Below are 15,717 nucleotides of genomic sequence, written 5' to 3' on the forward strand. Positions count from 1 at the left end.
GTCGTTTGCGACTGGACTTAACCATCAGGGGTCCTTTACTTTTACCTTAAGTTAGGTTACTGCCTCTTGTGGGGAGGGGGATAGTTCCATAGTTCAACCATGCACTGCATGAAGGAGGACTTCCTTTGCTCTGCCCCAAATCTTCCCGCATTCAGAGCCATGCATTTAGGCTTTGCCGCAGGGCATAGGGACTAGGGGGGATGTGCTTCCTTTATAGAAAATCCTGCGGCTTTTAATTTTGTTTAAAGCCTGGCTCAGTCTAAAGCACGCACCAGCTGAGCCGATTTGGGAGACTTAAGACCTGCACATGCTATGTGGACTTGCACAACTTGAATGTAGCACCTGGGCTCCCCTGGGATGGAGCCTGAGGAAAAGGTCTTGAACAAGAGCCCCCGGTGAGAACATGGCTTTGGAATCCTGCCTGGGATTGTTATGACAACATCACCAGCCAGAAGACACACATGGTGAGCATGCAGGGAGCACTGAGTGCTCTGTGTTGTTGTAAGTTACACCCTTCTCTGGTGAGTCACCTAGATGCGCTTCTCATAATCCCTACCCCTTTCTCTCAGCCCGAATCCTGAGCAAAAACAGGGTCTTGCTCAGGAGAGGGGAGGGAAGCCCAAAAATATCGTTCTGAGGTCATTGGTGGCAAGATACCAGCAGCTTTGAGTAATTATTCCTATAATTTCTATGTCTCAAGACGACAGCATCTGTGCCAAGCATTTGCTAGACCTTGAGAATATGTCCAGCAATAGGCTGATGGAGCCCTACAGAGTTCAGAGACACCTTACAAGACGAGAAAACAATAGTGAAAGCTCACATTAATTTGTGTGTGTGTTTGTGTGCTTAAGTCAGTTTTTTAAAGGTGGATTTGATGGGCTCTGAAGTCCTCTTGTGGATCAGGAATTGGTTAAGAGGAGACTTGAACAGGGGACTTCCGGAGCAGCACACCTAGAGTCGGGTGGCGATCCGTGTTCTTGCTATCTCGAGGCGGATCGGCGTTGGAAAGAGGTGGAACGGGTGACGAGGCATAAGTCAACTGACCCCGGGGGGGGGGGAACCTGGGGGCAAAGCCCACGGCGGCACGAAATGGGGTCTCCCAAACTGGGAAACAACTCCAAATACCCCAAATATTAAGATATAGGGAGGACCTCCGTGCAAACGGGCAAATCCCTCGCCAACGCAAACGCCCCAAACCCCGATGAGGCAGCGCTGAACTCTCTGATGAAAGACAGACTGTAAAAGATGACGTCTTTTCCCTATAAAGTGATTTAAAGTAATTAAGAAAGCTAACCAAGCACTAGCGAAAGTGAATGGTGAAGGGAAGGACGAGTAAGAAACCTGGCTGTTTTTACTGACACAGCGACTAGAATAAAATTAATAGGGGACTGCAATACAAAGACTTATAGAACTGCAGAGTTGGAAGAAACCCATGGGCAAAATGGATTTCCTATGCCAGTTGTGGAGCCGCACTGTCGCCGCAAACAACTGAGATTAGGAAGCAGAGCACATTTTCTCTTATTCTGACTGGCAGCAGCTTCCCAGGGTGTTGTTGGGCAGAGAGAGGTCTTTCCCATCACCTATGGCCTGATCCTTTTTAGCTGGGGATGCTAAGGATACAGCCTGGGACCTTCTACATGCAAAACTCAGCTAGGATCCCTCCCCATATAATCTAGGGGTGATCCCTGCACTTCTGGCTGTGTGCTGTATATAGGCAAAAGCCACCCGCAGAAGTGAAATAGAATTGCACACAAGGTCAAAAATCAATCTTTTAAAAAAGTTTCCCCCCCAATTTTTGCTTTTAAAATATATTTTTAAAAGAATTTTAAAGTATTGAGATTATTAAAAAAAATTTGAAGCATCCAGAGTCAATAAATTCTTTGAGGAATCTGCTTCCCAAGGGAGCTTGCTGAGCTCACCCGCGGGTGGCGTTCAGGAGTTCGGCAAAACAACAACAATCTTGTTTACACATGCATTTCTGGCCCCCCAGCTGATTCCAGTTGGTTGTTTCATGTGGTGCTAATACTCTTGTTTTTCCCCTAGTTTTTGTTTTGTGTGTTTTCATCAGTTTTTGGTCTGAGCCATTGGGGAAGGCAGATGAGGGGAGGGAAGAATGTGGAGCAACGTGAGGTATTGCATGCAAATCAAACCATATTGTGACTAAATTTGTAAAAGGGGCTTTAATCCTCTAATCTGGCCACCTGTGCCATTTTGTCCAAAATATTCTGGCAGCGCCAGCCAGGTAAACAGAGGTGGCTGCTTCAGGCAACAGAATACCCAGGGCTGGGGAAAGGACAGCAACTTGCCCTGAGCCCCCTAAACTAGCCTGTTTCCATCAGGGGCCGTGGAGGGTGCTGTTATGTCACCAGTGGTGAAGGAAGATCCAATTGCCGATTGCACTTGTCCTTCACTTCAGACGGCAAAATTTGGGGGCTAACCCCGAGGCTGCCATCAGTTGCATGGCAATCAGAGATGCTTTTTCTGTGTATGCTCAAAGGCATCCCTCAACATATTCTAGGCCTAGCTCCTGCCATTCATAACTTATTCTGGGCTAACCCTTGGCCTGTTTCTAGACTAAAAGGCAGAACATGAGGCCACATTCATACCACACATTTAAAGCACTCTTAAACCACTTCAGCAGGCCTGGCTCGCCCCCAAAAATCCTGGGAACTGTAGTTTGTTAAGGGTGAGCTAGAATTCCCAGCACCCTAAACAAACTACAGTTCCCGGGATTCTCAATGACTGCTAATCATGCTTTAATTGTATGGTGTGGATGTGGCCTAAAGTTTGAAATACATTTTCTTTAAAAGAAGCCAGCTTGGCAATTTTTACATACTGCTTCCTTCTCTGCTCAAGATCAACAGAGTGCCAGCCTGCTGAACTGGAGTCCGCTGACAGATAGGACGCTTTATTTTATTTAATGTGTACATTTATTTTCCACCTTTCTTCTATCGCAGAACTCAAAAGTTGCCTGCAGGGAGCTTCCAGATGGTCTCCCATCCAGGCACCAATGCGGAGGCCCATGCTTGCTTAGCATTAGCAAGGCGTTTGCCTCTTGTGCCCTCAGACCATGCCCTTAACTGACACCATTTCATTATATAGACATCATTTCTTTGGGTTTGAATGGCGACATGGCTGGTTAAGTGGTTACAAACAGTAATTACCCTCACATGTAATGCAGATTGAACATCAGCCTGAAAGGGTTGGTTATGTCTGGGGCCTATCTACATTTATGGGCTTGTCAAATTCTAAATGAATGTTAATTTCGCTTGGTTGAGTCATGCATTGTGCCTGTTTGCAGAACGTGTTCCTTCGCCGCCTTTTAAAATCACCTTGCAAAATACAGACTCTGCACACTCCCAGATGCAGGCATGCATGTGTTTACAGATACCTAGCAGAGAGGTGCTGCTGCGCCTATGGATTTTATTTATACAGCACCCACAACACGCACCCAGAAGAACATCTTCACAGATTCTTCTTGCCTGTTAAACTCCTGCCTTTTAAGGTACTGCAGGGCATTTGGTGTTTTCTCAAAGGATCAAAAGGGGGGAACCTTTGACCCTCTTGATGTTGCTGGACTCCCAGCTCCCGTCATCCTTGTCCTCTGAGCCAAGCTGCCTGGGGCTGGTGGGACTTGGAGTCCAACCCATAGCTGTCAAGTTTCGGATTTGAAAATAAGGGATCAGCAGCCTCACCTATCCCGGGGACAGTCACATGGCAGTGGTGGGCGGAGCCAGAAGCAAAAGTGGGCGGCACTGGTGTGAACCCGCGCAGTAGGCTTACTGTATTTTGGAAACGCTGCCCGTGGGCTACGACACCTGTAAACGCGGGAAATGGCTCCCGCTTGCTTTGAGGCTGCAAGGAGGTGAGGTCTTCCCAGTCCCTGGCCAGCAGGGGGAGGGAGAGGAGCTGCTTCCTTTGAAAAAACGGGAAATTAAAGGGATATAAAAAATAAGGGATAGTAGCGGGGAAACTGCTTGAAATAAGGGAGATTCCTGGGGAAAACAGGATACTTGACAGCACTGGTCCAACCACATATGGGGAGTCTATTGGTTCCCCATCCCTGGGATAAAGTGTAGTGATACGGCAGAGAAAGCTCTCATTTCAGCCCTGGGTTGGATCCTACCATGAAAACAAAAGCCTCTTGCTGGGATGATAACCCCTCCTCTTGTCTGCTACTGGCAAGGCGGCTTCTGTTTTTTACCTGTTTATCGTGCTCCCTCCCAGTTTACCAGAGTCTCCAAGGCATCTAATAAGCCCCCTGCTCTTGGTTCTTCCTCTTTCCTTACAGCACACAAAAGTTCTCAGATTAGCTATTGTACTTGGCAGCGGCATAGCAGGGAGGAGGGCGTCAACCTATCCCATCTGAGGTTGTGTGTGGGGAGTGCCGTGGGGCTGGGGGAATGGGTTTAGTAGTTACTTGGCACCCTTCTCCACAGCTGGGAGGCAGAGTTCCCCAGGCGAGTCACTTGGCTACAGCCCCAGCTCCATTTCCACCGGCCATCAGAGCCGTGATCAATGTTTAATTAGATGCGATTTAATTACCCGCTTGCTCCTCCGTCACCGGTGCTGACAAGTCAGCTCAAGTTCCCAGCACTGAGAGGACAGGCGAGATGTCAAAGGCAGGATGCGAGAGCCAGGCCTTCCCTCCCCCCACCTTCCGAGCAAAGGTTTCGCCCTTGACCCCTATAATTGATGCAGAAAAACGGCTAATGTCTTATTGAACCCTGTAATTGAGGCGGGATACAGGCAATGCCCAGGGCCCTCTATTTCTTCCTTAGCCAGCATTGTCAATATTCGCCACACCTGCCCCAGAGCTGGCTGCACTGCAGGAAGGAAAAGGCTGCAAAATCCTGCAAGGCATGTGGGGAGAGCAACACACTCTCCTACTGGGAATGAAGGGCAAGGTTTTTTTCATAGAATTCATTGAATCCTAGAGTTGGAAGAGACCCTGAGGATCATCTAGTGAAGTCCAACCCCCTGCAATGCCAGAATATGCAGTTGTCCCATGCAGGGATCGAACCTGCAACCTTGGTGTTATGGGCACCATGCTCTAACCCAGGCTTCCTCAACCTTGGCCCTCCAAATGTTTTTGGCCTACAACTCCCATGATCCCTAGTTAGCAGGACCAGTGGTCAGGGATGATGGGGATTGTAGTCTCAAAACATCTGGAGGGCCAAGGTTGAGGAAGCCTGCTCTAACCAACTGAGCTATTTGACCACTGAGCTATTCATTTCTTGTTGTTGTTGTTTTAAAAACCAGCCAAGAGAATACATGTGAAATGCTCTCTGTGAATGATCAGGGCCACACCTCTTCAGTTTTACTTCCTGTGTTTCAAGGCAGAGTTCTTGTATGGAAACTGGTCCTAGACTTGGGGTGACAAGTTCTGGAGCTACTGTAAGCTCTGGTGCAAATTGAGCCACAGGGAGCTCACAAAGCCCACCCACCTTCTTCTGGGAATACACAGCAATTCAAACACTGCACAAACACACACTCCTCGGGCTCTAGGGCAAGACCAGAACAGGAAACTCAGTACCTGTGCGGTCAGAGTCACTCTCCCCGGTGCTGGAGGACGGACTGCCCACAGGCCCCGGTTTGTCTCCCTCGCGGGCTCCCGATTCCTTCTGCCGCGTCCTGGCTGCCTCAATTCCCTTTACTCGCCGGGCATGTCGGTTCCCCTTGTAGTGTGCTTCGGCTTGGCTCTGTAGAAAGGAGAAAGCACGTAAGCAATCAAGCAAACCACAGGCCTACTATGCCTGCATAATTCTGGTGCTGCCTCTTCAACCTAGCCAGCTTGTCAGTACCGCCGCTCGCCCTCAGCAAGAAGCCACAGCCCCTCACCCCTGCCACAAACCTGTCCTCTTAGGAATACTGTTCAGATAAAACTGAAGCCACATCACATCGTACTGTAAGTCTGGAGCCCAGGGGTAGCCAAGCTCATGCCTTCAGATGTTGCACTACATCTCTCCTCATCCTCAACTGTACCGGTAAGAATATTATTGGCCAACCAGATGCTTGTGAGGAGCCTGCAAGCAGGACCCAAGAGCTCTTTCCTCTCCTGTGGTTTCAAACAAGTTGCATGCAGAGACATATTGCCTCTTACAGTGGAGGTAGCCATTGATAACCTTATTCCTCCATGAAGGTGTCTAATACTCTGAAGACATCTGAAGGCAGCCCTGTTCAGGGAAGTTTTTAATCTGTGACATTTTAATGTATCCTAATATCTGTTGGAAGCCACCCAGAGTGGCTGGGGAAACCCAGCCAGATGGGTGGGGTACAAATAAATTATTATTATTATTATTATTATTATTATTATTATTAAAGCCATCACTACTTTTTGTGGGAGCAAAATCCATAGGGAAAGAAGTACGATGCCTTATGAGGAACGGCTTAGGGAGCTGGGTATGTTTAGCCTGGAGAAGAGAAGGTTAAGGGGTGATATGATAGCCATGTTCAAATATATAAAAGGATGTCATATAGAGGAGGGAGAAAGGTTGTTTTCTGCTGCTCCAGAGAAGCGGACACGGGGCAATGGATTCAAACTACAAGAAAGAAGATTCCACCTAAACATTAGGAAGAACCTCCTGACAGTGAGAGCAGTTCAACAGTGGAATTTGCTGCCAAGGAGTGTGGTGGAGTCTCCTTCTTTGGAGGTCTTTAAGCAGAGGCTTGACAGCCATCTGTCAGGAATGCTTTGATGGTGTTTCCTGCTTGGCAGGGGGTTGGACTGGATGGCCCTTGTGGTCTCTTCCAACTCTATGATACTATAATTCTACTTACGGGATGACTAAGAACACCAGGAAGTCATATGCATAAATATATGTGATTTCCACATACAGTACTAGCCTCTCTCTTTGGAATGGCCAACCTTTGTTTACTTGGCTAGTCTGCTGTTGTTAAGTCACATTGTTTCCTGTGCAATCCTCCCATGAGTTTCGCACACCCAATTTGTGGGCGATTCTGTGGACACAAATGCTGCAGCACCAGCCGTCTCCCGTGTGGACAAGCGAAGCACCTTTAAGGCTTTCCAGGTTTAATGAATGTTTGCAGGTCCTGTCCGTTTTATTGCCTGCTTGTGATTGCAGCTGGGGGATTAGCAATAAATAGCCTCTTAATTGCTCCTTGAATAGCCTCTCTTAATTGCGCTCTCTCTCTCTCTCCCCCTTTTCTTGGGGGAAGGGGGGAGTGCTGAAGATGCTTTAATTACCTATTTCCTCTCATTATTCTTTCTAATTTCTTTCTTTCCGTTGTTTTTATAGCCAAGCAACACTTCTGCTATCCTAGATGGTGTATTTCCCGGGTAACATTAAAAAAAAAAAAGTGTGTAAAAGTAGATTAACATTCTTTTTGCTTTTCATACTTCCGTGCAAAAGTGAGAAGATATAAAAAAAAGTCTTTCCCCACTCCTCCATGAAATATAAACAATGGAGGGCTTATCCACATCTCCATTTGCCCCTCCTCCCCAACCCCCCCAGGAAACCCAATCTTAAGCACTAAATCGGAACAAATCACAATCAGGTTTTCTGCAGACTACAGTTGTTTCGATTCAGCCCTAAAGACTGTGTTTCTGGGGGAAGGGCACTCAGAGCCATGCCTATAAAGTGTGGGACAAGCAGAAAACTGCTCAGACCTGTGCTTTCTAGGAAGTGAGCCCTGAGACAGCGTCGTCGTGAGGGGGGGCGATCTGCCCCGGGTTCCAGGGGAGGGGGGTGACACTTGGGCCAGCCCTGCCCCGCCGGTGGGCCCCGAGCAAGTCATGGAGCGAGGCAGCCTTTCCCCGCAGACTGCTCACAAACCTGCTCGGTGGCCTGCGAGCAAGCCGCAGAGCGAGGCCGCTCCACCCCACAACCCGTCCGGGGCCTGCCTGCCAGTGCCGCTATGGGGCTGCAGGGCTGCTTGAGCCGCCACGGAAGCAGCAGCGCCAGCCCAAACGAGTACGCATGTGCGAAATGCCACGTGTGCGACTCGGTCTGGGCGGGCGCTGCTGTTTCTGCGGCGACCTTGCAAGCCTGCAGAGCGAAAAGGCGGCTTGTGGAGCTGCCAATCAAGCACGGCAGCCCCCCACAAGCTGCCTTTTCGCTTTGCGGGCTCGCAACATCGCCACGGAAGTGGTGGCGGCCCTGCAACGGAGTGCGCATACGCAACATTTCGTGCATGCGTACTCTGTCCTGACGTTGCATCGTGACGTCATAACACAACGTCACAATGCCCCACCCCCAGGGGGTGCCTCTGTTCACCGCCCTGGGTAGCGAGGAAGCTTCCTATGTGTCTGCCCTGAGAGAGGCTGTTTTGTCACTGATCTCCCAAACCTGACCATGCCATGAGCTTTTTGTCTCATCCTGTGCAGCTGGGATGGAACAAGGCATTACAATAAGGTTACCAGATTTTTTTTCAATGAATCCGGGGACACTTTTCAACTTCAGTAAGAATGATAGGATTTTGTCAGGGGACTGATTTGTAAATCGGGGGACTGTCTCGGGAAACCGAGATGTCTGGTAACCTTACATTACAAGTAACAGGGTTACTGCAACTGTCTGTCTCCCTAGTCTTCATCCCCTTGTGCGTTTCCACACTGCCTGTCTCACATAACTGGCTATTGGCACAAGGGAAATGACATCACACTGTAAGTCGTATCTAGTTTCATCCTTACAGTGTGAACCTAAGCAGGTTTCTTCAGAAGCAGGCCTCACTGATGTCCATGGCCCTTGCTTCCAAGAACACAGCCTCCCTTGGATCTAGAATTTACATGACCTGACCTTGAATTAAATGGTTTCTCGGGTCAAACTGGATAGCTATTTGTATTTTCCTTTAGAAAGCACCTTGGCTAACCTGCTCACATCACCTGTGGAGGGGTCATGCGCTACATGTAGAACTAACTGCCTGGGCACATTCCCAGGCATCACCAGTAATAGGCTTGAGACCTTGAAGATTGACTGCCAGTTAGGACAGCACTGGATTAGATGGGCCAAATCGGAGTGAAGCAACTCCTTATGTTCATACACGTCAACCTGTGGGTTCATGAAGTGATGTACTTTGTTGCCTTCTTCATTCTACGGTAGAAAATCTCGCCTTGGGACAAGAGGCTGGGCAGTAAACAACTTGGCCTTTGCGTCTTACGATTCAGATATGGAACATAAGGCTTACCATTTCATAGAGGCTAAAGCGATCAATAGGATGGCTATGTTCCGCCTCCACTGTCACAGGCAGTATGCCTCTGAATACCAGTTGTTGGGAATCGCAGGAGGGGAGAGGGCTGTTGTGCTCAGGTCCTCCTTGCTGGTTTTCCACAGGGACATCTGGTTGGCCATTGTGAGATCAGGATGCTGGCCTAAATTGACCTTTGGCCTGATCCAGCAAGGTTCTTCTTATGACATCATCATCATCATCATCTGAAACCAGCCCTACAGAGATCCCCCACATTCCAGATTTCTTAAACCACATGCCATTTCCCTGAGTCTCGTTGAGTCCCTGGCTTGCGTGAGTGGGATGTGACCTGAGAAATGTCTCTCAATGCATCTTCAATGGGATTTGCATTTCTCCTGTCCTTCAACAGCCCACTGCCACTCTCGATGAGACCCACCACCACAGGTTGCACGGCATGAAAAAGCTATTAAGGAGAAGGGCTGGGACCTGGTGTTGCCAGATCCTCCAAGACTCACCTCAGAATTGAAGCGGATCTGGCAGACGTTGCAAGAGATGATTGGGCGCTTGGCCTTGGCTATGGGTACCCCAAAGGTGTGGTTGATCACTGCTTTCTGCACTGGGTCCATCTGCCATAGGAAAATGAGGAGGAAGAAACGGTGGTCAGCGAATATAGCCTGCAACTCCTACAAGGCCAACTTCCTACCAACTAATCTAACTGAAGGTAAAACCACGTAACCCTGTCAAGCTATGGCAGCTACTTTAGAGGCTTCTGAGTCAGACACCCAATGATGAGCTGGTCATGCGCTGTCTGTAAATCAACAAATTCCAGCGGGGTGGGAATAGCCCTACCTTGGGCTGGGAGAGGTGGCCAAGATTTCAGAATTAATACTGAAAGGCTACATTTGACTATGCTTAGCTTTCCCTCCCCCATTACTGCTGCGGGCAGAGAATTTGGATTTTCTGCATTAGGCAGTGAAATGTCTTGGGCTGCCATGGAGCTGAGAGAAATGAGCAAATTGCTCCCCACCCCCATTCGCACCATTTACACAGAGAGGTTCTATGTATGTGATAATCCCAAGAACTAAGGGCAGGGGGAAACAGAACACCAAGCACTGGACAGTCTCCAAGAACAAAGATATAAGGCAAGGGTAAGTAAGGAAACTCTGGCTTGGGGGCATGCATTTGGAACCCACGCCTCTATCCGGCCCTCGGGACTCTCCCCAGCCACTCCCCTCACTGGGCCTGCATCAAACTTTCCTCGGGAGTTTTTGCATGGCTAGGATCTATCCCTGCTTGCATGGATGAAGGCTACAGAGGGGTGTGTGCGTAACAAAGGAAAAGTGGAAAGTAGTTGCTTGCCCGCTTTCCCCTCTGGAGGCATGTGGCCCCCAGAAGGCTCCCCAAAACAGAATGAGGCCCTCAGGGTGAAAATAAGTTCCTCACATCTGGGATCAGTGCCGGATTTAGGATGTTGTGGGCAGTTCCCCCAGAAAATGGTGCTGAGCTGAGGGGGCACACAACAGCAGCAGCAGCAACCTATATTTATATGAGTACCTACTCAAAGTTAGAAATATTTGGGGGGAGGCCCGCCAAATTTTGTCATTGCTCAGGGCGCCATATTACAAAAGTCTGCCCCTGCTGGGACGGAAGCCCAGATAAATAATGGTTTGGCATAGTTGTGGCGGAGAGGACCAAGAGTGGGGAGGAGGGGGAACCCCACCAGGTTGTGGAAATCTCACTAGGGACACCTATGACCTATTTCCACGATGACCTGGATTTACATATTATACCAGTCATCCATATGCAGTGGAAATCTGTATTATATTGCTCTTTTACTGAGAATCCCCAACTGGACAACACTCTCCCCCCACCTTCCCCGCTTGTATTTGATAATTTTCACTTCTTCCTCTTAACCTTTATTTTATCATTGCCACCCTGTAACTTAAGACATCTCGATTTCTCTCATTTGCTATTGCTGATTATAGGACAAAGGCAACCCAGAGATCCAAATGAAAAGTGAAAACATTTTGTTTTAAGTTTCATCTTCATGCAAATGATGGGTGATGTTTGCGTGCACTATTATTGATGGCACTAGTTGGTTAACTGCACTTTGTCACAGTTACGTTAAACAGGAATGTGTGTACTGCACGGTTGGTTACCGGCACTTAAGCAGAACTGCACACAGTTTTAGGGTTCCCGTGACTTTAAAAAGATGGCTGCTGGTGGAGTCTGTAGCCTGGGATTTTCCTTAGTCAAATCTTCCCTTAGCTATGAACTTGCTAGGTGGCCGGAGGCAAACCGCCCTTCTCTGCTGCAACATGGGAGTGAGCGAATAATATTTATTGTATTTATCACATTTTTATCCCGCCCTTTCCTCCAACAAGTACAGGGCGATAAAGATGTGGCCAATCCCATGCTATCCTCAAAACAATCTTGCAAGGTAGATCAGCTGAGAGATAGTGATTTGCTGGGGGGGGGGCAACGAGCCTCCCCACAACTCTCCACTCCATCACACTGGTTTCTGTAACTGTTGCTTCTCTACTTGTAAGCATTACCAGGTTAGCATATGCAGTGCTTTCTTTTCTCGTAAAACAGGTGCTGGAACTCACCATGAAGTTGTTACAGTAAGTGCCACACTTTTTTTAACAACTAAAAAAAAAGTGGTGTAAAAAAAAAAGCACAGAACATATGCGATGTGCTTTGTACACTCATAAGTGCTCCAAAGATTTGCAACTTTAAAAAATAATAATAATCACTTGATCAACAATAATACACTCATTTGGGGTGGGAAGGGAGAGGTTCAGGGAAGGCAGGGAAGGGCGTTGTTAATTCTCAACAGAACTGCACCTGGGAACACCACAGAAATCAAGTTGCTTAGCCACCCAGTGTCCCCCCCAGAAAACCTATCTACTGCCCGCTGGCCTGTGAAACTCCAACCGGACACACAAACAGCAGCAAGCGCCCGTGATTCTGCACATACGACTAAACATACGGGAAAATGTTCTGGGAGTTAAGAGCTGTTCAACAGTGGAACGGTCTCCCTCATGAGGTCGTGGACTCTCCTTCCCTGGAGGTTTTTAAGCAGAGGTTGGATGGCTATCAGCCATAGATGCTTTAGCTGAGAATCCTGCATTGCAGGGGGTTGGACTAAATGAATGACTCTTGGGGGCCCTTCCAACTCTACGGTTCTGTGATTCTAACTCCCTTTGGGACCTGGCAGCGACGTTGACTGAATTTGAAACCGGGCTCGGTCCATTAGCCAGCAGGCCAAAAATTCTGGGAGTTTCCTGGGCTACTGCTCTGGCCCATCTATTTCTCATGCCTCTGTCCTGGGTCTCGCTCCAGTCTTCTTTCGCTATCCCCGGCTGACTCATCTTGGACTGCATATATTATACCCTTATCGCCGCACGTTGCTTTGGGGGACTCCATGCTGACACTTCCATACGGAACCACATGGACTTGCAATGCCGCTGGAGACTTCGTGACCCAAGAGCTCCACTCCCCCAAGTCTAACCTGCTGGGGACTCCAGCCATTGACATCACTGGCAAAGGTTTGATTGGCTTGCTGGCTGCATCGCAAGGAAGTACGACTAGGCTTTGAAATGCTGCAAAGGAGCCACTTCACTGGGCTTTCACGCCCCCATAAGGATCTCGACAGCGCAGAACATAATTAATAAATTCTTGGCATAAAGCTGGAGCAGGGCCCAGCCTTGGTTGGCTGTTTGGCCCCGGTTTCTGTGATTACAATATAAATTGTCAACAGGCAGCTGCTGGAAAGGCAGGAGCCAACTCCAGCGCCAATTGCCTCATCACAGAGAGATTTAGTATTCAGGGGAAAGGCAGGAATCGAGGACACAGCGCCATATGGGGACCCTCAAGAAATGATAGCTCTGAGTCTAGTGTTTGCCCACAAGGTCCACAGTGGGGAAATGGCACCATCTCAGTTGCGGATGTCCATCCAAATTGGCAGCCGGTCGGGGCATTTTCATACAGAAGGCTTAGATTTCAGAGCTCTTTGCTTCAGCTGGGTTGCTAATGTAAATTTAAAATGTCACATTCGGCAAAATCCTCATCTGCATTACAAATGCCCCTTTCCCACATTCTCTCCCACTTGAAGAGTGACCATTTAGGTTAGCAGAAGTGTCTTAGAGACTATTTAAGCGCCATGTAGAAAAATGGCCACTGGTTTACCCAAGGAGAATACACGAATACACACACACACACACACACACACACACACAGTGCACAGCTCCTTCTGAGACCTACTATATCATTCCTGTTCTCAGGTTCATAACAGAAAAGCTTTTCTTTTATTAAGGTATTACACACTTTTGCAGGATTGGTCTAGTTCATCTTGTTCACATGTTACACTGAACACATGTTCTCTGTACACATGTACAAGTGTTTGTGTGAAAGAGTATACTGTATGCTTGATTTGGGCAACTCAATTATTGTGTGCAGAGGCACAAAGACTGTTCACTCATTGAAAAACTGTATGAGTATACAACTAAACTATTTGTGCACATAGGTACAGGGATCGTACACTCGTTGAATGCAACTTGTGTCCCCCGCCCTTTCGATATTTTTTTTTGTCCTGCCTTTCCTCCATTAACCATTTATTATTGTTGTTTTTCCCATGGCAAATTCATTTCAGGTTTCACTGTAAATAGAATCCGCTAACTTCTTCTAGCAGAAGCTAAACCTGGCTAATTACAAACCCAGAGCCAAAATAATTCACCCTCCTGCCTCAAATGTCTCCCTCCCCACTTCCCCACGTTTTTCTAGTAATCTGGATCAAATTTATGGGGTGCTGTGTGTTGTGTACGACCCAATTGCACAAATTCCATTTCTTATTAGGGAGGAGAAGGCACAATAACCTAAGGTGTGCTAATCCAGGAAAAGGAAGCATGTATGTATTGAAAGCGCGCAAAGATTTGTCCTGGGACTACGAGTAGCAAAAATTAAAATGAAATGAAAATGCAATAGAAATAATGATCTAGAATAGATCCTTGCTCATAGTTTGTGGATAAATGTTTGGATGCACTATGGTAACAGCAATGAAGAGCTGGAAACAAGAGGCCTATTCAGGTATTACTTGACTTCAGGGATTCGGGAGAAATTATTCTATTCCGGAGCAAGTCCCAGGTTTGGAGCTTCCTCCCTCTGCCTGATCTTGAGCAGAAGGTAACTAATGAACAGGGGAAATGCTGTGATGATTTAAAAGTTAAATGCAGGATCTCCCTGACCCAATGAGATGGATCTTGCTTTCCTTGTGGGGTTTCAAAAGTTCATTTTCTGCCTAAAATGAGGGGGAATGGAAGGGGAGAGCATGCAAGTCCCAGGTCCGTACCCAAGCCAAGTAATATATGAATAGCTGCAAAGAAACAGCTTTCATTAGTTTGTTCAGCTTTAGACATTTCTGAAGTTGACACACCAAGATGGATATAGCCATTTTCTATTTGTGTGAAACTATTTAAAAAGAGGATTCTATTAATGAGTAATTGCCACAAGCCCCAGTGCTGACATGACCCAAGTTCAGGATGTTTATACGCAAAAGAAATTCATCGAGACCTAGCAGTTGTTTGAACTCGTTGAACTCTGTTGTACGCTGCTGTGGAATTATTTTAGCATTTCATTGCTTATAAATATCCCAATAATAATAATAATAATAATAATAATAATATCTGGCTGGGTTTCCCCAGCCACTCTGGGGAATATAAATAAACAAACACAATCCTATTTCTATTGGGGATCTCAGTGTGGAAAAAGATTCCACACTGATCAAAAAGGATTTGGGAGGAAAGATGACAATTTAGTGCTTTAAATCTGGCTTTTGCCAGTCTATTACAGAAATAAATCTTCGACTGAATCTTTGGTTGACTGAAAATATTTTTGCTTAAGGATACCCCAATTCACCCTTTGCCAGCTTGGTGCCCTTCATGTGCTTTGGACTACAACTCCCATCAGTCCCAGGGGGTGGGCGGGTGCTGAATTTTGGCCTGGCACAGGGCGCCACTGAAATTCGAAGGACCAAAGTCTGCCCCCGATTGCATGCCCTGTTGACTTTTTCCATCTCCCCTGAATTTGTTTAGCCCTCTTCTGATGCCAGTTCCACGATGCTTTTCAGTGCTAGTGGCAGAGAGTTCCACCGGCCAGTTCTACGTGTACAAAATTACTGCTTTACATGCAAACACACACTGTATTGTTTTTATGGTACACATGTATAATTTTAAACCTGCAGCAGGTTTGTGTCAATTCACTTTCTACTAGGATTGTGTGAAAGGTTACAACGTTGCTTAACACCATCTTCACTAGGTAGATCTCAGGGATATTATTCAGGAGGCACACTGGGCCAGTACGAATGACCCAAGCTCTCTCTTTCTCAAGTAGCTTGGTCATATGTATCATCTTGCCAAGAAATAAATTAAATTTAACAACATGTGTTAAATTAGATGTGTGATGAAATGGCCAGCCACACTCTTCTGAGGAGAACCAAGTACAGGCCCGGGGGTTCTCCTCCAGACCCGCACATGTGTTGGCTGAGCACACGTAAGCCCACCCCTTTTCATGAAT

The 15,717-nt window shown here is 47.4% G+C and overlaps 1 protein-coding gene across 8 annotated transcripts in view; it reads right to left on the minus strand.

The window, feature by feature from the left end:
• Positions 1 to 15,717, minus strand: part of ZNF385A (zinc finger protein 385A) — a 180,982-nt gene that overhangs the window by 27,268 nt on the left and 137,997 nt on the right. For all 8 annotated transcript variants that reach the window (XM_033138554.1, XM_033138553.1, XM_033138552.1 and 5 more), the window contains 2 exons: positions 9,660 to 9,770; positions 5,537 to 5,702 (listed from right to left, as the gene is read on the minus strand). In XM_033138554.1, the coding sequence (XP_032994445.1) occupies positions 5,537 to 5,702; positions 9,660 to 9,770 (277 nt within the window). The remainder of the gene's footprint in view (positions 1 to 5,536; positions 5,703 to 9,659; positions 9,771 to 15,717) is intronic.

This window comes from Lacerta agilis, chromosome 2, assembly GCF_009819535.1.
Source record: "Lacerta agilis isolate rLacAgi1 chromosome 2, rLacAgi1.pri, whole genome shotgun sequence".
In the NCBI taxonomy this organism is placed as follows: Eukaryota; Metazoa; Chordata; class Lepidosauria; order Squamata; family Lacertidae; genus Lacerta; species Lacerta agilis.